General features: G+C 37.4%; 1 protein-coding gene across 1 annotated transcript in view; it reads left to right on the plus strand.

Moving 5' to 3' along the window:
* Nucleotides 1–2883: 2883 nt before the first annotated feature.
* Nucleotides 2884–19681, plus strand: part of LOC150076486 (meteorin-like protein) — a 31631-nt gene continuing 14833 nt past the window's right edge. The window contains exons 1-2 of the mRNA XM_090387457.1: nt 2884–3047; nt 15525–15916. Of these exons, the coding sequence (XP_090243583.1) occupies nt 2917–3047; nt 15525–15916 (523 nt within the window). The 5' untranslated portion in view covers nt 2884–2916. The remainder of the gene's footprint in view (nt 3048–15524; nt 15917–19681) is intronic.

Genomic DNA, 19681 nt, shown 5'->3' on the forward strand with positions numbered 1-19681 from the left:
TGTGGCCTGACCATTGCCTTATACACGGGAATAATCACCTCCTTATCCCTGTTAGAAAAATTCCTGTATAGCATTGACAAGACACCATGAGCTACTCTTGCAGACCGTCTGCACTGCTCAGAAAACTTCATATCTGCCTGCACAACCACCCCCAGGTCCCTTTCATTCTGTACCACTGTCAGTGTAGTACCACAGAGTTGATACGTTACTCTGCGGTTGCTGTTTCCCATCTGCAGTACTTTAAATTTGTCATTTGCCACCTCTCAGCCCATCTGCTCAACTTTTCTAGATCCTGTTGCAGCAGCGTACTGTCATTAGTGTCCTTAACAACCCTGCCAACCTTGGTATCGTCTGCAAACTTTGACATTAAACCTGATATACCATCATCAATATCATTTATAAATACAAAAAACAACAGTGGACCCACCACTGAACCCTGAGGGACGCCCTTAATAACATTAGTCCACGAAGAGCAGTGTCCATTGATTACCACTCTCTGTCTTCTCCCACTCAAACATCCCTTTATCCATAAGCAATTTGTCTCCAATGCTACACTGCTCCAATTTGTGCAGCAGTCTTCCATATGCAACAGTATCAAAGGCCTTTCTAAGATCCAAATATGCGATATCAAAGTTATTCTTTGCATCCAGTTCCTTTGTGACTACATCATAGTATCCAATCAAATTGGTCAGCGAAGACTTCCCCTTAACAAACCCATGCTGTGTCCGAACTATTACTGAAGTCTTGTCTAAATGATCCTGCAGTGCTTCTTTAACCAGTGCCTCCATTAATTTTCCTGGAACAGAAGTTAAGTTCACAGGTCTATAATTACTTGTGTCAGCCTTTGATCCTGCTTTGTGAATTGGGGTCACATTTTCACATCTCCTGTCTATGGGTGCCTCCCCTGAGTCCAAGGAAGCTCTCATAATTATGGCTAAGGGTTTGCTTACTTCCTCTGCTGCCTCCTTTAATATAACTGGATAGATCTCATCCACCCCTGGTGTGCCTTTCTTGTGTTTATCTTCAACAATTTCTCCTCCACTTTACTCTCAGTTATTACAAGATTCTGTAGCTTACTGCTAGAGTTGAATACACCTCTGGCATTCCTCTCCCTGAATAACTCCTAATGTGAATGTAGATGCAAAATAGTCATTTAGTTTGTTACCTACCTGAGCAGGATCATCAATAGTTGAACCATCGATATCAAGTAGACCAACATGATTTATCCACTTCCTTCTTGAGTTTAAATAGGTAAAAAACTCTTTTCTGTTTTTCTTTGCATCCTTTGCCAAAGATTTCTCGTAATCTGCCTTCTCAACTGCCTAACTTCCTTTGTGACTTGGGTACAGACCAGCTTATATCTATCATAGGCTTTTGTGTCACCTGTTAATTTATATGCATCCCATGCATTTTTCTTCTCTGCCATATGACTCATTAGTTCATCTGACATCCATTTAGGCCTAAACCTTGAACAATATTTCTTAGTTGGTATGTAAAGCCTAGTAGCTTCCAAAATTAATTCTTTGAACGCTTCCCATTTTTAATTTGCTATTGAAAACATCATCAGTTGGTCCCACCGTATAGAATTTAAAGAACCCTTCCCTTTACCCTTGATGGTAGTTACCTCTTTCAGTAAATGCCACTTCAGCACACTTTGATCACTGCCACGTAGTGGTTCCTTTATCTGCAGATTCTTAATGCATGAATAATCACTACTGATAACCACATCAAGAGTATTACTCTCTCTAGTTGCCTCCCGAACAAGCTGTTCTAGAAAGTTCACAAGATAGAGAGAGATACAAGAAACAGCACTGTGTTTAGCAATCATGCATGTTTGAACTATAGTCACTCAAAGCACTTGTACTTATGTACCCTCGCGCCTGCGGGGATGGTCCATGCTGCATCAGAACTATTGCATCCAAGCAGTCTCAAACTCAAGGGTTGGGAATAACGTGCTGGATGAGGAGTTCAGGGCATAGCGCACTACTCAGGATAAACGCTAAAGGACAATGTAATAGAACCTTCTCAAAGAAGGAGGGTTTATAACGAACATTGAATTTATGAGAAGGGTAATTTGCATGCAGGCAAACTATCCTTCTTATAAATGCTTCTGTACCAAGTTGCGTAACCTATTTTGTCATAGAAGCGTATGTCTAAATCTTTTCCATCACCTGGTTGGATAGTTTTTCCACGAATACCTTACTGGAATATAATTTGCATACACAGCGCTGTTTATTCCTGGTATCACTATCCTCCTTCATTCCTCAATACCTGATTATCATTCATTCTAAATTTCAGCTACTGTGTGTTTTGCCTTCTACAGCTCTTCAAAATGACGCAGTTTAATTACTTGCTGTAACCACCCTTTCCTTGCATCCAACTAATTCGCGGATTTGTTTGGATAATAAAATATACGAGTTTTAAATTCAGTTTATTAGTTTTGTCATTAATTATATTGTAAATTGTTAAAAGTTTTACAATTTGTTTCTTTCTTTGCGCGTTAAAATTGTTTTCAAGAAAGGGTGTGTAGCATGACTGGTTCTGTTGACGGAGTAACGAATTTCCTTCAACGTGAACTCTAGTATTATTGATGGTTCACCTACAATAAACCCAGCCCACTATCCTCCTTCTCTGCGTCCCGCCCGAATCCACCGCTCGGAAATCTTAAACGTATTGGCGAAAGCCTTTCTGAGCATGAGCAGCCTCGCTCACGGCACGTGGCTTGTGTCACACGCGTTCCTGATCTTAGCGGCAGCGAGTAATTCATTGTGTTCCCTCCTTCCGTTCGAGCTTCATCCCCCTACGTATTTGGAATGGATCGCGCCACTACTTGCCGGCAGAGTTATCAAGAAGCGAATGCAGCAGATTGTGTGAGGTGCGCGCGGTGATGTATCGAGTTTAGAACGAGGTGGACAGATGGGATATCTGCGGCCGGTGGTCGCCTGTGGTCCGGCCTCGGAGGTTGTGTTGATGTTAGCTGTGCTTCTCTCCTTGTTGGGAAACTTCAGCTGTAGGCCTGCATCCGACGATTGTGACTGGGTTGGAAGGTAAGTGTTTCAATGTGTATCAACTGGCAAAAGTTAAGTTTTAAATAAGTCGATTGTAAACAAACAGTTAGGTGTATGTTCTCCATGAGCTGAGTTAGAACTTAAGGTCTGCTTATGTTTGGACAGTGGAAATATTAGGGAAATTGAAGAAATTGTGTGGACTGTTGCCCAATTTTAGGATTGCATCAGGAAAAAAGATACTTTCCAACAGACAGGCTTAAAAGGGGAACTGCGGGAAAAATGATCGCACTACCGTGAAGTTTAAATCCATGCTTCCAAGACAGTGATTGTTTCCGATGAGGCACATGAAAAACACAAAGTAGAATAAGTATGATGTGCTACTAAAGATTCAGGCAAGCAGCGGCAAAACTGTTGTAATCGTTTTGGATCCTGGAATGGTCTGTAAATAAACAGATCACCATTTACGAACTGCTACGGCTTCCTGTATATCGAACATACGATGAGAAGTCTGCCCCCACGAGCTAGCCGAAGTCGTTCATAGCAAATCAATCAACGAATCTTCCACCATACTGAACTTGGTTTTTAATTAATTGAAACCGTCAGATGATCGTAAATTTGTTACTGTGTTGTGTACTGTACTATTCTGGTACACCATATAGGAAAGGGCTTGGATTCAATTCCCGTTATTATTAGAGGAAGGAATTCACGAACACTTGAAGCTGCTGTAATGTTGCATCCTAAAGTAGATGATGGTGTTCTTTTCAGATGTCTGCAATAGCTATTATCATATCTGCTCAATGGTTGGTTCGGTGTCCAAATCCACTCTTTCCCGGTTGAGATAAATCCACATGCAACATGCATTATTGAGAGTTTCATTTTTTTATTTTCAGTATCACTCGTTTTTTTTTTTTTTTTTTTAACCACAGGGGGAGGTTAATGCCTTCTGTGTGAGCATCGTTTATAGATCAGATAGATTCTCGAGCCCAACCTCAATAGAATATAACCAACTCACAACTTGCGATCATGTTATTAGCGTATAAGTAAACTTCCGATTCACTGAAACAAAATTTTTTTTGTTTCTTCTGCTTTCTATATATAAAGATTCTTAATTGTTTTCCACTAAAGCAACTAAGTCTGTGAAGTGTCAGTATGATGCACATAAACTCAGTCATCTCTGTGCCATGGGCTCAAGATAGTGGGTTCCCAACACAAAATCCTTGAGGTACTTTTAATTATCTTTGTACAGCTAAACAGAAAGTTTTTATTTATTATTTTATTTATTTATTTATTTATTTATTTTTTTTTTTGAGGCCCTCTTTCCACTTGGAGGCTCGACACATGCCGTTTGGCCAATGCAGAAAGGCGGCCCTGTATGAACCTGTAGTCTGTTTGCCTGTTTCACTGGATGAACGCGTGTTTCCTGGAGAAAAAGAGGCCATAAAACATCCCCTCCTCAACAGGGATTCGAACCTAGGACATCTTCCACATGATGTTAGGAGGACAGTGATCGTGATCACTGTCCCCCTAACATCATTCGCGATTTACTCGCTAATATATAAAAAGGTGGCTAATTGACAAGAAGACCGTACGATCAGTGCCTATCCACAGATGTAAGTGAAGGAGGGTACAAATAGTTGTTTGCCCCTTCTCGCTCACCCACTCAGAGGTGAGAAACTAAGTCTGCTAGCTGCAGCTCATATCGTTACACATTCTCTGTTAATACTTGAGTTTGAGTTCCTCGTAATTCTAGGACTGCATTACAAAGTGATGATAAATAGCTTTTTCTTTATTACAATGCAAAATAATTGTTTTCAGTATTTCGCAGGAAAACCTTAACGATTATAAATCACCTTGATTCTGTAGACTTTCTTGTACACAAATTTTAAAGTAAATGTTCTTAAATGCATTTTAAATCCGAATTTAGTTTTATACAACAGTATTCGTAAGCGTTTTTGTTTTTTGAATTTTAGAATATACAGTATTCTGCCACGAGACCATATATAATGGTGAATTTGGCACGAAAAGGTCAACGTTTCTTTGATTAAAGGTTACCCCCCTCCAGAAGTAAAATTAAAGCACCTAGTTTATTTATTGTGCCAAATTTGAATTATAGAATCATACACAATTATAGAATACGTTGGAAGTGGTTAGCCTTCTCTGTACAGTAACTGGGACCACGAGTCACCAGCATATCTTGTCATTTTATCGCATGTATTCATGCTGTAATGGAAAGAATATATCATTATGGTCCCACAATCGGTATCGAACTATTGGTTTTTCGAAATGGAAGATGAGTCACCCACCTTCCATTTTGAAACTTTCATAATCTCATTTTTTGAGATATGTGAAGTGTTCGCTCGATTATTTGAAACACGTAAGCCTTTTTATACAACGTATTAAGTCGCATTTTGGTCAGTTTCTTGTAACTCCAGAGTTGGGAAAGTAACGTGGAATCTTAGCGCTCCGAAATTCTTAGAATAATCCATTGGATTATTCTAAGAATAATCGAAGGATTCTTTTGACATTCTCGCTTAGCTTCCGATATAGACTATTTTACTAGAGGCAACAGGCTTGTCTGGCAACCTCTAGTTAAAAAATGAACGTTGATGTATTTATCAGGCCCCTGGAGAGAAGGGAGGAAGAAGGAAAAACTGCATGCTGACCTAAAACACACCAGATTACAATTTCAGAAGCGGAATAGTTGGTTCTGTTGAAAATTGACTATTTTCAGAACGCCACATTCGGTTGTTTTTGGTCCTTGTATATCTCCTCACGAACCAAGTCTCCTGAGAAAAACTGCTGAACTCAAAAGCTATATGCCTGATGTGTACAGCACTTCAGATGAAATTTAAAGCCCACTCTCAGTATGTTTGTTTCTTTTCCTTATTTGGTGTTCGTCCATAACTAGAACTCACTGAGCGGGAATCTTCAAAAATATTTATTTCTATCCACTTTCACGTGACGATTCGCTCTGTTGTGAAAACTTTTCCATAATGTCTTCTTCTGTAGATCACAATCGACTTTTGACAGGCATTAAAGAAATTCCGTTAGAAGCAACACCAAACGCCATGTCTGATCTATATGAACTGGTATTTAATTAGATATTCGCAAACAAGACAACTTCAAATTTCATTAACAGCTGTAGTTTAACTACATCCCGGAGTTAAGTGTAGTACTTATCTCAGGTTTTTGCTAAAGGCTCGTTATTTGAGAAATGTCTTGCCGTTCTGTTTTTCTTAGGTCTATTAGAATAAAAAAATATATATATCGTCATGCGAATAATGGAGCAGGCGAGTTCGTTGACGAAGAAAATTCCTCACTTGCCAGCCCACATGCTGAATATATTATCGGGTCACAGGACTTTAACCCCATTTTATTTCCCTTTTTTGAGCGTAAAGTGGTATTTGAACATGTTTACGATGAGCAAAGGAAGAAAGAATAAAAATAATTGATACATATCACAAGGCTTAGGTCACTGCACGTGGCAAGCACGTTTTCATTTGCCTATTAACCGCGTGTTGTCATTCTCTTGGTGTTACAGATCGTTTCGTGGAATGGCAGTTTCAGTAAATCATTTATGAAGGCTTATTTGCAACAGGGTAATTTGGGTTTCCCAGAAACGCTGCTAGCAGAGCGCGTGCGTGCATGAGAGAGAGAGAGAGAGAGAGAGAGAGAGTGGTCTGCAGTTGCGCTTATTTAACAAGTATAGCAGTAACCGTCTACAAGAGACGAATAAAAACATAAATTCACTTATTTTTACGAACAGCCAAAAAGGGCTATCATGTGTGATCATGAACTGCTTAACTGCTGAGCTATCTCCAAGAAACCATATGTTAACATGTTATGTACAAAGTGCAATGACATTTAGGTTAGTGATAGCAGTACACTAAACTAAACCACGCTTTACATTTACGACTTTGAATTAAATAAATTTTAATAGTATTGCTGCTGCATCACTAGTAAAGAATCAGCATTACTAGTAAATAGAGGGGAGAAAAAAATCCCTTTTTTATAAGAAACTTGCAGTGCATGTACAAGAAAGGATTGAGAAGTTCCAGGACCGAACTATAATACTATTTTAAACTGTTATGTTTAAAACGATTGAGTCACTCAAGTATATGGTCTTTATGGCTGTAATGTCGCGGTAATTTATATAACCAGATTAACTTTGCACTTCATGTCACTGTTTTAAAAAATTTTCGATCAAATTACAAATTAAAAATAGTTATTTTTAAAATTCAGCTCTTGTTTCCACTTGGTCTGCTGTTAAAAACGTTAACTAAGAAATTGTATAATCTTTTCATCTTTTAAAAATCAGATGTGATTGATTGGCAACTACCCATACAATATAATGTACTTGAGAGGCTTCTTGTCAGTTCTTCTAACCATCAACCCGAATGTATCCAACGGGATACATTCGGGCCATTTGTTGACACGCAAGGTCTCGCATTTCTGTCATTCTCAGTCATAAGACTTCTCCCTCAGCCACTTGTGCCATTTCTCAAATAGCCTGCGTTTTCATACAGATATTTCAATGTTTCAAAGACACATTTTTTTTCAAAACAAAAAGTAAATAAAAATAATTATTGGTCATTTTTCAGAAAACTTTCTGAAAAACAATACGAAATTGCTTGCTGTCACCAATGCAAGGTCAATACCTTGCGCATGTGCGACTAAACACCACCTACTGTTAAAAAAAAAAAAAAAATAGACATTCTAGATTACAAAATAGAGATTTTACTCTTATGTTCAGATATTTAATTATCAAAATTCTGACTTGGAAATTTTGGATCTTACCTTGTATTTTTAAATTTTATTCTGGAAGTGTTATTTTGAAAATAACACTCTCGGATATTCTCCATGATAATATAACAGTTACGCTATTTTAATTTTTTATTTTTTTCTTTCTTGCTCCCTTTTTGGAGGGTTCTACATTCGATGATTGGAGGAATTTCTAATATCTCCTTCAACTGAGGCTGTAATCGACCGTGAACTTGTGCAGCCCTAATACAAAATGGCGCAATAATGGTGCAATTCTTTGGGCTGCCTAAAACCCTGTGACAACCAACCAGTACTTTTAGATCGGACTTGTAAACAGATAATTGCACTACTTCTAAAATGTTGATTATCGAACGTAGGACATAGTCGCCAAAGTGACATTGTATAGTATAATAGATTCATTTTTGGCATTTTTATACTCGTCTGTTAAAGGGTCATTTAATATGTCGTAGTTTGCGCTTGACACAGTGCGCGTGCGCTTTCTCCCATTCTCTTAAACGGGAATGGTTCCGCTTCACTATTCAATTTGAAGAAATTGCAGCCAGCAAACTACTGTTAACCCAGAAACTTTAATTGACCGGCTACGTAATTTGCACGAGGAACTTCGTCACAAGGCAGTAGTTCAGATGTCACGCTGTGTTGATTAAGAGAGACGATCTGAATCATCACCTTAAGCAATTGTTATTTTTTATTTGGGTTTTAAAGTTGGAAGATTTGCACATTTTTAAACTCTAAAGCTGCTTTTTTTTTTTTTCCCATAAATACTTCGCTTCTGTGAAGGAGAAATTAAAAAAAAAAAAAAATCCAACCACACCCAAACTGACATAGAATTGAGGTTAACGCTTTAAAGGAAATTCCAATGGACTTCTGAAGCGACCAGTAAAAGCGCTTTATAAGACGAGTCCTTCATTCCATACTAAAATTATTTTCAGCTGGTAGTTCAGGTCTGTTTAGCATCCTGCGTATAAAATAGATAATCCACGTTAAATCTCGACCAGTACTAGCAGAAGTTGCTTGCTCGCATGAATAATGCTCCATGAGAAGAAACTCAGTCTCGTGCGTGATTAGAAGCTGGAGGTTTCCAGTGGATGCCTGCCAAATAAAAATATTTGCCTTATATGCTCTTAGAGCCCTAAAAACCAAAGGTCGAAGAAGATGGGGTTAGAAACGCTGCGGGAATGATGTTGCCGTTAGCGGCACTTAGTGTCTCGCGGCATGAGGCCACTAGGGGCAAGATCGTGCTTAAATGTAGGTTCCGGTGGAGACGGGTTTCATTTATACTTAGCACGCTTTCAGCTGTGTGTTCAAACCGTAATTCGTACGGTAATTGACTGTCAGCTTTTCCACAGTGCTGCTAATTAAGGCCTATTTAACACTAACTAGGAATGAATTTAAGATAAATAATTGCGTCAACTATAGAATGCTGCGAAGTTTGATGTAACCCTGTCTTTAAATTTTTATGGGCAGGAAAACTTTATACGCTCGTTATTTTTTGAAGCCTTGTTCTTCCTTCAAGTCCAAGAACTGATCTTGGATGTGAAAGATGTAGCACAGTTTGGAAGTAGAGATAACAGCTTGGATCATTAGTTCTGAAATAATTTGACAGTACCACAAGATTTTCCCGTGAATTTAACAATTTTACATATTCCCACTGTTTTGTGGGAACGGAGAAAACTTAGAAGTGAATCGGATCATCAACAAGAAGTAATCCTTGGCACAAATGGGGATGGATATCAGGCAAATTTGTGCAAAAAAATGAACATTTAAATATCGTCACCCATGATCGGTGGAAAATTCCGTGGTTAAAATTCCACCAGTCTCATTTCATGGACTTTTTTCTTTTTTTTTTTAATGTGGCTGAGTTAGTCGGTCTCAGGTAAGGTTTTTTCTCTGAAAACTCGAGTGTTTCGTCTGACATTCAACAAATCGACCATACAACACACGCAGTTTACAGAAATAATATAAACTGCATAATGTGGCCTAAATCGCTGATTTTCCTTAACCCTTACATCAACAGAAAAATAATGGAAAGTTAGTAAAATAGGGAAAGGGTAGTGTTTATTACAGTCAATACTGACACTCTGAATATGTATATTTTTATGTGATCATTATGTTAGCTAAGCGAGTATTGTGGATAGTTAGCGTTTCTGTGGGAGAAACCAAGCCGAATCAGGGCATTAAAATCAAACTAATATAATCTGATAATTATCAGTATACGATATAATCTGATTAAGGCATAAGAAGTTGGTTCTTATACAATCTCTGATAAGAGAGTTCATCCATCAATTGTTACTTGATCAATCCGTCAAAGTTTGACCCTTTTGTACCCTTCCTGAATGACTGCCTCTGGAAGACTGATGTGGATATAGAAAAAATCATCTTGCGTAGATGTCGATACAACGCGGAACATTTAAAAGAGACTGCCCAATTTCTGACTCCTTTTCGTAAGCATTCTCGCTTAGAGGAGAATAAGAATACTCTTCAGGAGAGGCAAGGAATGTCTACAGTGGGAACCGTTCACGTAGGAAGAATGAGGTAAGAAGGGACTTGTTCGTATGAAGTCTTAACTAATATACTACCTGCGGTTTGGACAAACATAATGTTCGTGGATGTCGTATGAAATCAAGCAACCGTTAAATTTCCCGTTCACGAATACGTGACCTGCGCACCTATTGATGTACGAACTCTCACCGTCACCGCCTCCATAGCTGATTCGTTACAGGTTTATGGCGAATTCCTCGCTCTCTCTTTCTCTCCAGATGGTCTGTTAAGAATCGGTTTGTAGACTAAATATTGATTCATATATGTGAAAGGCACCTGACTCCATCTGTTTTTATCTATGTTCAGCTGTTTTCTCCACTTCAGTTCTCTTCTGCACTATACAGTTAAAGGAATACAGGCTATAAACTGCTACATAAAGATGTTTCTTGAACTTCCTGTAAACTTGATTCTTCGAAACAAGCCTAATCTGTAAATTGCGATCCAAGTTGATGTGCAGAATATCTCATTTGTGGTGCTGCCTTGTTGCCTAGCGTTGCCGTTCACTGACTTGTAGGAAAAGGTGTACGTATAATTCCCGTTGCCGACTGAACTTCAGAAATACTGTTCGGTTGGAACAAGAGGAACTTTTAATCCGCCTTATTCTTTGAAAGAATTTAAGGTAATCCCCGAAATCTTTTAAGAATAATAGTTGAAAATAATTTTTGACTATGCCGATTTTTGAATTAAAACCCCTAGAGACACAGGGTTGATCTCCAGGTTTTCATCCCGCGAATAGGTAGACTGGCCACGCGCAGTTTACAGCCTCTACTATTGCTGCCTCATGGCCTTAATTGTTGTTCGAATTCTTAAATTTTATTCATACGCTAACCCTTGTTTTCTGGCCGAGACAGGCATTTTGAACATCAACTAAGCATCCCGCAAAATAAAAAATTAAATAAAGAAGTAGTCAGCTGCTTAATTTTTAAATTACTAATGTGTAGTAACTTAACCAAATCCCCAAGATACTTTATATCAATATTGGGCCATTCCGAAAACAACTGAGCCCGTAATTCATTCAGGTTTTTTAGATGCTGTTGTTGTGCCTTCATTTTATATTCAAGATGGTACCATACTTTCTCTATAAGATTTCGAGAAATACCATACTTGAAATACCAACCAGGATGAATATTCAACCTGGTTGGTATTTCAAGTAGGAGATCCACTTCATAATACTGTATTTAAAACAGCCCCAAAGCATCACTGACTCACCAGCAGCTTGTGCAACACTTCTGTGTGAAACTGTCTCATTACTTCCCCTGTGAACTCTGCACCTTGCATTATTTGTGTATAGGCGAAAATTTGGATTCGTCAGATTACATCAAAGCTTTCCAGTCGTCAACAGTCCAGTGTTAAGGCCTTTAACCTATATTAGCGGGATTTTTTCTGCACTACTATTAATATTGGGCCTTTTTTGAGCAGCTCTATTCCAGAAATCCGAGTTATGCAATTCTCTTAGCAGCGTTCTCTCTGAAATTGGCTGACGAGGTCCTTGGTTGTCCGTTTACAGCAGTTCTTGTCTTGTTTGAAATCATTTTTTCTTTTATCCGACCTGATATTCATCGTTGATCACTTAGCACAAACTGACCACAATTTGCTACTGATATTTTGTCCGATTGCCACTCGCGGTTCATAAAACTCTTATTACTATTTTCTTTCTGAAACACCAACAAATTCGGATTCTTTAAGAGGATGTTCTTTTGTTTGGCAAAATGCTATCACTCATTTTTGCCATTCCCTTTTCTGAGTTTCAACTTTAGTGGTGGAAACCCTTGCTTTTTCAGTCACAGCTGGTATACCTGTGAATAGTGCAAAGTGGTTATTCTAATACTCCAATTTCAGTGCCAACTAAAGAACCGTACAAAATACATGTGTTCAAAAAAAATTTGTAAATCGAAGAGATCACGTGTCGTGTGATGGAAAGTGTTATTAAGCGGTGTGAGCTGATGGACGAATAGGCAAGAAGTTATAAATGTTAAGACTCGTATTGCGCACATTGCTTTTTTAGGTACAAACACCAGATGCTTAGTGGAAAAATCCTCCACTTGCTTTGTATGTCGTATACAACAAAGTGAGGCCCATTCTGATTGTCTATTCGAGCTATTTCCTTCCTTCCTACCTACCAGTGAAAATGTTCAAACTCATCTGACACATCTCATATTTGGTGATAAAGCACATTTGGGTGAACTGTTATGTATTTTAAACGTCTTCGAGTAATATATTCTCTTTGATGGTATAACCTTCATTTATTAAAATGATTATTGAAATTATAACGAGCAAACGTATCTTGGCCCATGTGTCTTGAAATTGTTATAAACAACAAGATATCAGTACCCAAACTATGCACAAAATCCTACAAAGAATGAAATACAGGAGTGGGAGATCTTTTCAAAAGCCACTGATCTCGAGCACTGGTGGGAAAGTATTGATGCATTTGTGCCAGGAACTCAATGGATAGACGCAGGAGGACTGGGTCAACCCTTATCCATTTTAATTTCCAATAAGGTTACCAACTTTTTAAATATTTGGCCAGTATAGAAAGTTGGATTTTAAAGAGAAAAGATAGTCATTCTAAATAGTTGATAAAAATGATTTCCCTTTTATTGTGTTTTTAGCATCTGTCCCTTTAGAAAGTGGCATGATTTGATTTTGAAATGAAATAATCACAGTACTGGAGATTTCTGTAGTTTAAATACAACTAATTAAATTCGCTTGTTTATTCCACTAGTTTAAACTGCTTTGGTTTCTGACAGTCGGCCTTTTTAGTATTTATAAATTCAAATATCTCTTGACGTCCCTTCCCTCTCCTCCACCAGGAAAAATAAACTGGACTAACAGCGCTGACAAGATAAAAACAGAATTTAGTTAAATTCTATTAAGATATTTGAAATAATTGCCAGTCAGGATTATTAATGAAGTCCTTTCCTTTTAATAGCTTAAAAGTACCGCGGTTAAGAAAAACACACAAAATATCTCTGGTTATTATGTCAAACCTGTTATGCACCATCACTCACTTTAAACCGCTTTACCTCTACTATGCGGTCACCTTGAAAATTGGAAGGCAAGGCTGGAAGATGTTTAAGAAATGCTGCAGTTACCTGGAATGTGTAAAATTCTTAAGTGTCCTGGAATAGAAAGAACTTAAATTATATGGCAATAAAAAAATCCTCCCTTGGCATTTTAATAGATTATTTAGTGATAGAACCCCCCTCCCTCCGTTTGTTACGGGTAAAGTCTAAGGATATTTCTATAAAGTGATTCCTAAATGCTGAAGACATTTTAATTTTCAAACTTCTCCGAAACTAAGTGCCACTACAGCTTACGAAGGGTCTTCTGTCGAGCGTTTCACGGACTCGTATCGTGTAATTTGGAGCACTTTCCCACAACCTGCCACTTTAGCCTTGGGGAGTGATGCTGGAATGAAGCTTGTGGCGTCAGAATGTCCTTTCACGTTAGCTTGCCTTCCGGCTACAGAGACAGCAAAGTTAACCAATTCGCGAAACGCATGGCTTGGAGCCCTCTCTCTCTCCTGTGGTTTCGAATCGTTGTTTGGACGGGTTAAAGCCTCGAGAGATGTGACTGTTATCAGTCATGGATGGAGGGGAAAAAAAATAATGAATATATAAATACATGAACTATCCGTACGGGACAAAAAAAAAAAAAAAGCGATGGGCATCTCTTAAGTCTGTGCCTGATGCCATTACAAATGCCACCTTGTTTTCATCATAAATTAAATATGAAACCTTTTATTAATTCAAAAGGTTAAAAGAATATTTCTATATAATATCGGTGTAAGCGGAATATTTTTGTAGATATTTGCAATTGGATGCGAGAGGGATAGCAACTAATCTAGTAGCTACAGGACTCTTTGCGAATTATTTTTATTTATTATTTTTTTTATCTATGTGCTTTAAAAATGCATGGTTATACAAACTTGCACAAACATTACGTTTTTTACTGAGTTAACTTCAAGACACTCGCATATAACGGATTTCAACGTCGAGGTTCTAATATTAATAGTCCAAAAGTTCAAGGCATCAAATTTGAGGTCATAAGCAGCCGCTTATTTCGCTTATGCCTAAATCCTCCACTACAGATGGAGTTGTTGTATACAGTAGATCAGTACCTCATACGAAGGATGGTCAAAAAGTTCTGAGTACGGAGTATAGGTAAAAAATTCTGTGTTTTTGTATACATTAAGTTCAATATACTTAATGAATTTAATTTGCAATGATCTTGATCCTTCGAAAAGCATTCTTCAGGTTGAGGCCAGATCTAAGCTGTACGGGTGTAGTTTAATTGTTCAAATCCACATTCATGAATTTTAGTCTATTCAACCCAGGCTTTGTGCATTGTCATGGAGAAGCAAAACCCGATGAACCAACTTGCCTCTTCTTTTTTTCCCCGAATTTCAGTTTTTAACTTTGGCATAAAGGCTTAATGTCTCCTTGTTATTCTGGTTTTCTGGTGCAAAGTAATCAATCATAAAAATCCTTTTTTTTTTTTGTACTAGAAAATTGAGGTCAACTCTTTTCCAGCTTACGGTTGGGTTCGGTACATATTCAGGGTTGGATATCCTGAGCTTTCACTGCATGCGTTCTAATTTGGATTCAGGATCATAAAGATGTAGCCAAGTTTTATCACAGTTGCCAAACGGAATAAAAATGTATCTCGATTAGCAAGAATTAATTTTCAACTCTTTTGAGGACCCCATCCTCCTGATGTTTTCATGATTGAAAAGGTTTTCTGTAATAACCCATCTTGCATAAACGTTGTGGATATTTTCGGATGATCATGTATTATTTGTTTTAGAATTTATCGCTTCAGATGGCCGACCAATCCTTTTTACTCCGCCAACCATCTTGCAACAGCAGCATAATTGAGTGATACACTATAGTTATTTCTTTTAACATTTCTGCAGTCTTTGGTCAAAATTGATTACTGGACGATGCTTGATTTTGCTGACTGTTCAGTCCTCTTCCACATACCAACATAAGAAAAAATTAAGCTTTAGAAACTGCGCGAGACTGACAGACAACTTTATAAAGCATTCAGCAATCGAAATAACTTGTTCTCAGAACACTTTGACCACCCTTCACATATTTTTGTACAACAATAATACTTGGCAATAAACCCTAATTTAAGACTCTTTCTTTCTTAAGTTTATAACGTATTAATAATGTCTAATTTTGTTTTCAGTGGTCTTGATCAAAGTGAAGAATCACGTGGTGTTCAGCCTCTTTATCTGCGATGCAGTCAAGGTGAGATACAATGGTACTATCCACGAGGGGCGCTTCGAGTGGTTTTGCATTTTGGCACTACCGGAAAGGAATTTCGGGGATGTCTGAGAATTGCAAGTACATCCGAGGGCAGTCGTATATACTTGGAAGGAAACAAGAAACTGTACTTGTTGTATAGCAAAAACGATGGCAAACCTGCAGAACTTTTGCGGTGCTTCACTTCACGAAAAGGACAAGTAGCACTTTATGTGGAAGCGGAATCCGTGAAAAATAACCTCCGAAAAGAAATATCGCGATTTACTTATCACCTCCAGCGAATTTCTAAAAAGTCCATTGGAAATGATCTCGAAGGTAAGTTTGCAGGTAAATGCTGTTCTGTTAAGTGTTGTTTTGTTAGGTGTGTCTAGTTTTTAGAATGCAGATGGCAGTTGAAAAGTAGAATCTTCTGGTGGTTGAAGTGAATTACCTGGGGAAATTATAACAAGTTGTTGAGTTTTATCCATATTTACGCGTATTGTTAATTGTTTTCTTATAATAAAATTCCATAACTAACAAAGTTCAAATACTTGCTTTATTAAACTCCAGTGTTCCTATTGCATGATACGATCATAGACATCACCATACAGCAGTTATTTTGATTTGTTGTACTAAAAGCAGGTCTGCATATGCATTTGGTTAGTTGAATGCACAAGAACAGCAGCATTTCATGCCGCTAAAGGGACTAAAATAGTCAACTCACGGATTCCGAAGGTATGGATTTTGAATTCATTATCTAAAATCCTCCTTCGTGGCTGCACATTGTTTCTCCATGTTGAGGTCAAACTTTCGAAGCAAGTCAACAGCATAGCCTCAGCCAGCAGCTTGCACGTTACTTTGAGAATAACTTTGATTATTACCGAAGTTATTTGCGATCGGTAGTATTTAATTTCGTAGTCAGGTTGCTTGTTTGCGAGCAGAAAACTAAGTTTATACACTCAGTTTTCAAATGCATTTTGGGAAAACCTACAGTCTTCGATTGAGAAGGAGCCTAGGGAAAAGAAAGAAAAATTAATATGGGCTGTTGGCGGTGTGGCTGTAGATATCCCGTTGATACGAAGATGGATGACGTAAAATATCCTTAACGACCATCATTACAATCCAGTTGTAATGATGGTCGTTAAGTGGAAAACTTTGAAGCACCACCCAACTTTCAAGAATCCCACTAGTCTTGGGATTCGTTCCTGTGAATAATCTGCGGATCCCATTCTGTTGATTCGGCACGCATGGAAGAGACAGAAGAAGTAACAAATAATCTTAACAAACGGAACCATAGAACTGGTTCTCTGAGAACATATGCTGATTTTCGTTGGCGTATACCAGGTCCGTGTAACTGATGTAGAGGCGTAGCTACCACGGTGCAAGAATTAGAGAAGTGTAAGGGACCATGAAGACGGAAAGGCCCACAGATCTGTCTCAATTTTTTTATAAACATAAAAATTGAAATAAATGAACCTCATTAGAGATTATTAAATTGCTCATTTTCATGTACCAACCTTAAAACAGTTTATAGCTTAGATACGTTGAATGTTACTTAAGATGTACATTATAAACACTCCTTTTAGGAGCGAAGCATGGGCGTTTTATGTAAATAAAAATAGAGACAGGGTCCATTTGTCCAGAGACCCAAAAATTCTAACTATTCTACTCAACTGACGATTTTATAAAAAGGAAAAAAAGACTACTGCTGTGATCTTTTGTCTTTTTCGGCGAAATTCCTGTTTAATTTTGAGCTCTAACTGCGTGACTCTTAATTTTGTGCTAAATAAGAAATATGCAGATGCCCCTCGGTTAATGGTTTTCTTTTTTTAATATTTTTTTTTTTCTCGCATAACGTTATTCTACACACACACCCCAAAACCGTTTGCAGGAGACAATACAACAAAAGATCTTCGATGACACTCATCTTAGATGGATATGGATCCTTACTAGGGCCTTTGACAGATGGATTTCTTTTTTTCGTGAGTGAGATTTAATAGATTATTAAATTTTGTTTTGTTCATTTGTTATTACAAGATGATTGCACCTTAGTTCTTGCTTTAGATGCTGCTTTAATAATTTTTTTTCTTTCTTTCCTCCTCCAGTATCTATTTTGATGTCTTCTTATGAAGACTACACATATACTACTGTATTAACCGTTGAATTTAGGCATAATTGAGGGCTTTGATGGCCGATTCCCTGATTATGCACAGGTTCAGTTACACCTCATATTAATGTAATTTTGGTTGGCCCCTAAGTGATTATTATGGATTTATCAAATTTAAATTCTGTATGAGATGCGCAGAGATCTACTAGCTCTGTTATTAGTTACATTATTACCTCATTTACTAAAAAGACTACTGATCCAGGCTCAGACCTAACTCGATTCTCCCAGTTTTCGTGACCTAGCCGAACTGGTTAGTCGCCTACATGGTCTGTCCAACTCAGATTCTGCCTGATATTGGCATGTAAGTCGATTACTTTTGGAAGTAGGTCAAACTTGTTTGAGTATTTGGCCACTTCACAATATGGCAAACATGCCCACTCTTATCTGTTGAGTTTGTTATTTCTGGTGAATTCTTATCACACACCTACGGCTGAGAAGATCTCGCGTAACACGGTGGCTTCAGTAGCTGTTCTTCCACATCGTGCGGCCAGGACCTTGAGAAAACTTTTTTTTTTTTTTTTTAGTTTATTTTTATATCGTGGGCGAGGGCTTGATGAGTTTTCTAACTGCAAAACAGTTAAATTGATAATAGAAGCACATTATTTGCAAACTGTATATACCGAAACATCTTGGCCTTTATCTGCCTTGTTGTCTGTTTTAAATAACAGCAGCTGAGAGAGATTTATCTTTCTTATTTCACTTGGGCTTAAGGCGAGCAATGTCGAATCGTTTCAATTCCTACATTATATTTGCATAAAAGTGGGGAATATAATCTGCGATAGATTCATGATTAATTGTATTCCTGACACTTGCCAGGTTCCCCCATACATTTTTTTTCTTGAGGAATCACGTAAGGGTGCGTCCCAGCAAACCTCAGGCAGCACCACCACGTTCTGAAGCCGTGTCTGCTTTTGGTTATATAGTTGGAGACAATTTTTTATGCCACTATTAAATCTAGCATGGCCAGCCGCGCGTGTAAGGAAGTCTACTCTCAACAAAGACCTTGATAAAATTTCATGTTGGTTCTTTTAAAAACATTTACGTGCCAGAGTTTTATTCATTAAAATTGGGCAAATAGAAATTCGACTTATTTTTTTTTTTAATAAACAGCGCTATAGTAAGATTTTAATTAAATTTCATAGTGCATATATTTAGAATGCCCTTAGAATAATTAAGTAAAAGTAATTTAATTTTTCTCAATTTAGGAAAAAAATTAGTTCAATCTTTTATACACAGAATTAATCTTATATTTAAATAAGATTAATTCTGTGAACTTCCGGTTGTTTGTTTTCCATGTTTTCAGTACTGTTGTTGTTTCTGACATGATTCGTCATACAATAAAAATGATATTATTAACGACCATGTATACGAACTGCCTTTGACTCTTCCGTAACAGTTGACTTATCTTCAGTTATAAACTTCTCTTTCCTACTCATGAACTACGTGCGTTTGTGCCCGATTATATTTTCTAAAGCAATATGTGATGATTCTAATCAGACCTATGTCACTCCATGGTTTTCGGTGCATTTTACATATTGCATAATGCACACCATTCTGCGCTAAATTGTCTAATTAAAATCAGATTTTGGAAATGTAATCGTAGAATGAACAGAATGTAGAAAACCAGAGATCGAATCAGTGACGTTTTTAAATCTCAGCTGCATTTCCAGTTCGGCTGTTTCAACATTGTTTGGTGTTTTAATTCCTGCATGAGAACAGTTCCTAGAGGGCGCTTAAACTGTAAGAAATAAGCTTTTTTTTACTTTCGATAATCGTCTGAAAAACCAAGTTGGTTTCAATAATTCAGAATTATTATAAAAAAAGTTATTTATTATAAAAATAAGCGCTGTTTTATATTATGTAAAAATAGTTTGCAGAATTATTATTAAAAATATAAAAAAGAAAAAAATAAGCTTTTATTTTTTTCTTTTCGA

This window comes from Mastigoproctus giganteus, chromosome 13 (assembly GCF_048544385.1).
Source record: "Mastigoproctus giganteus isolate SK-2022 chromosome 13, ASM4854438v1, whole genome shotgun sequence".
Classification (NCBI taxonomy): domain Eukaryota; kingdom Metazoa; phylum Arthropoda; class Arachnida; order Uropygi; family Thelyphonidae; genus Mastigoproctus; species Mastigoproctus giganteus.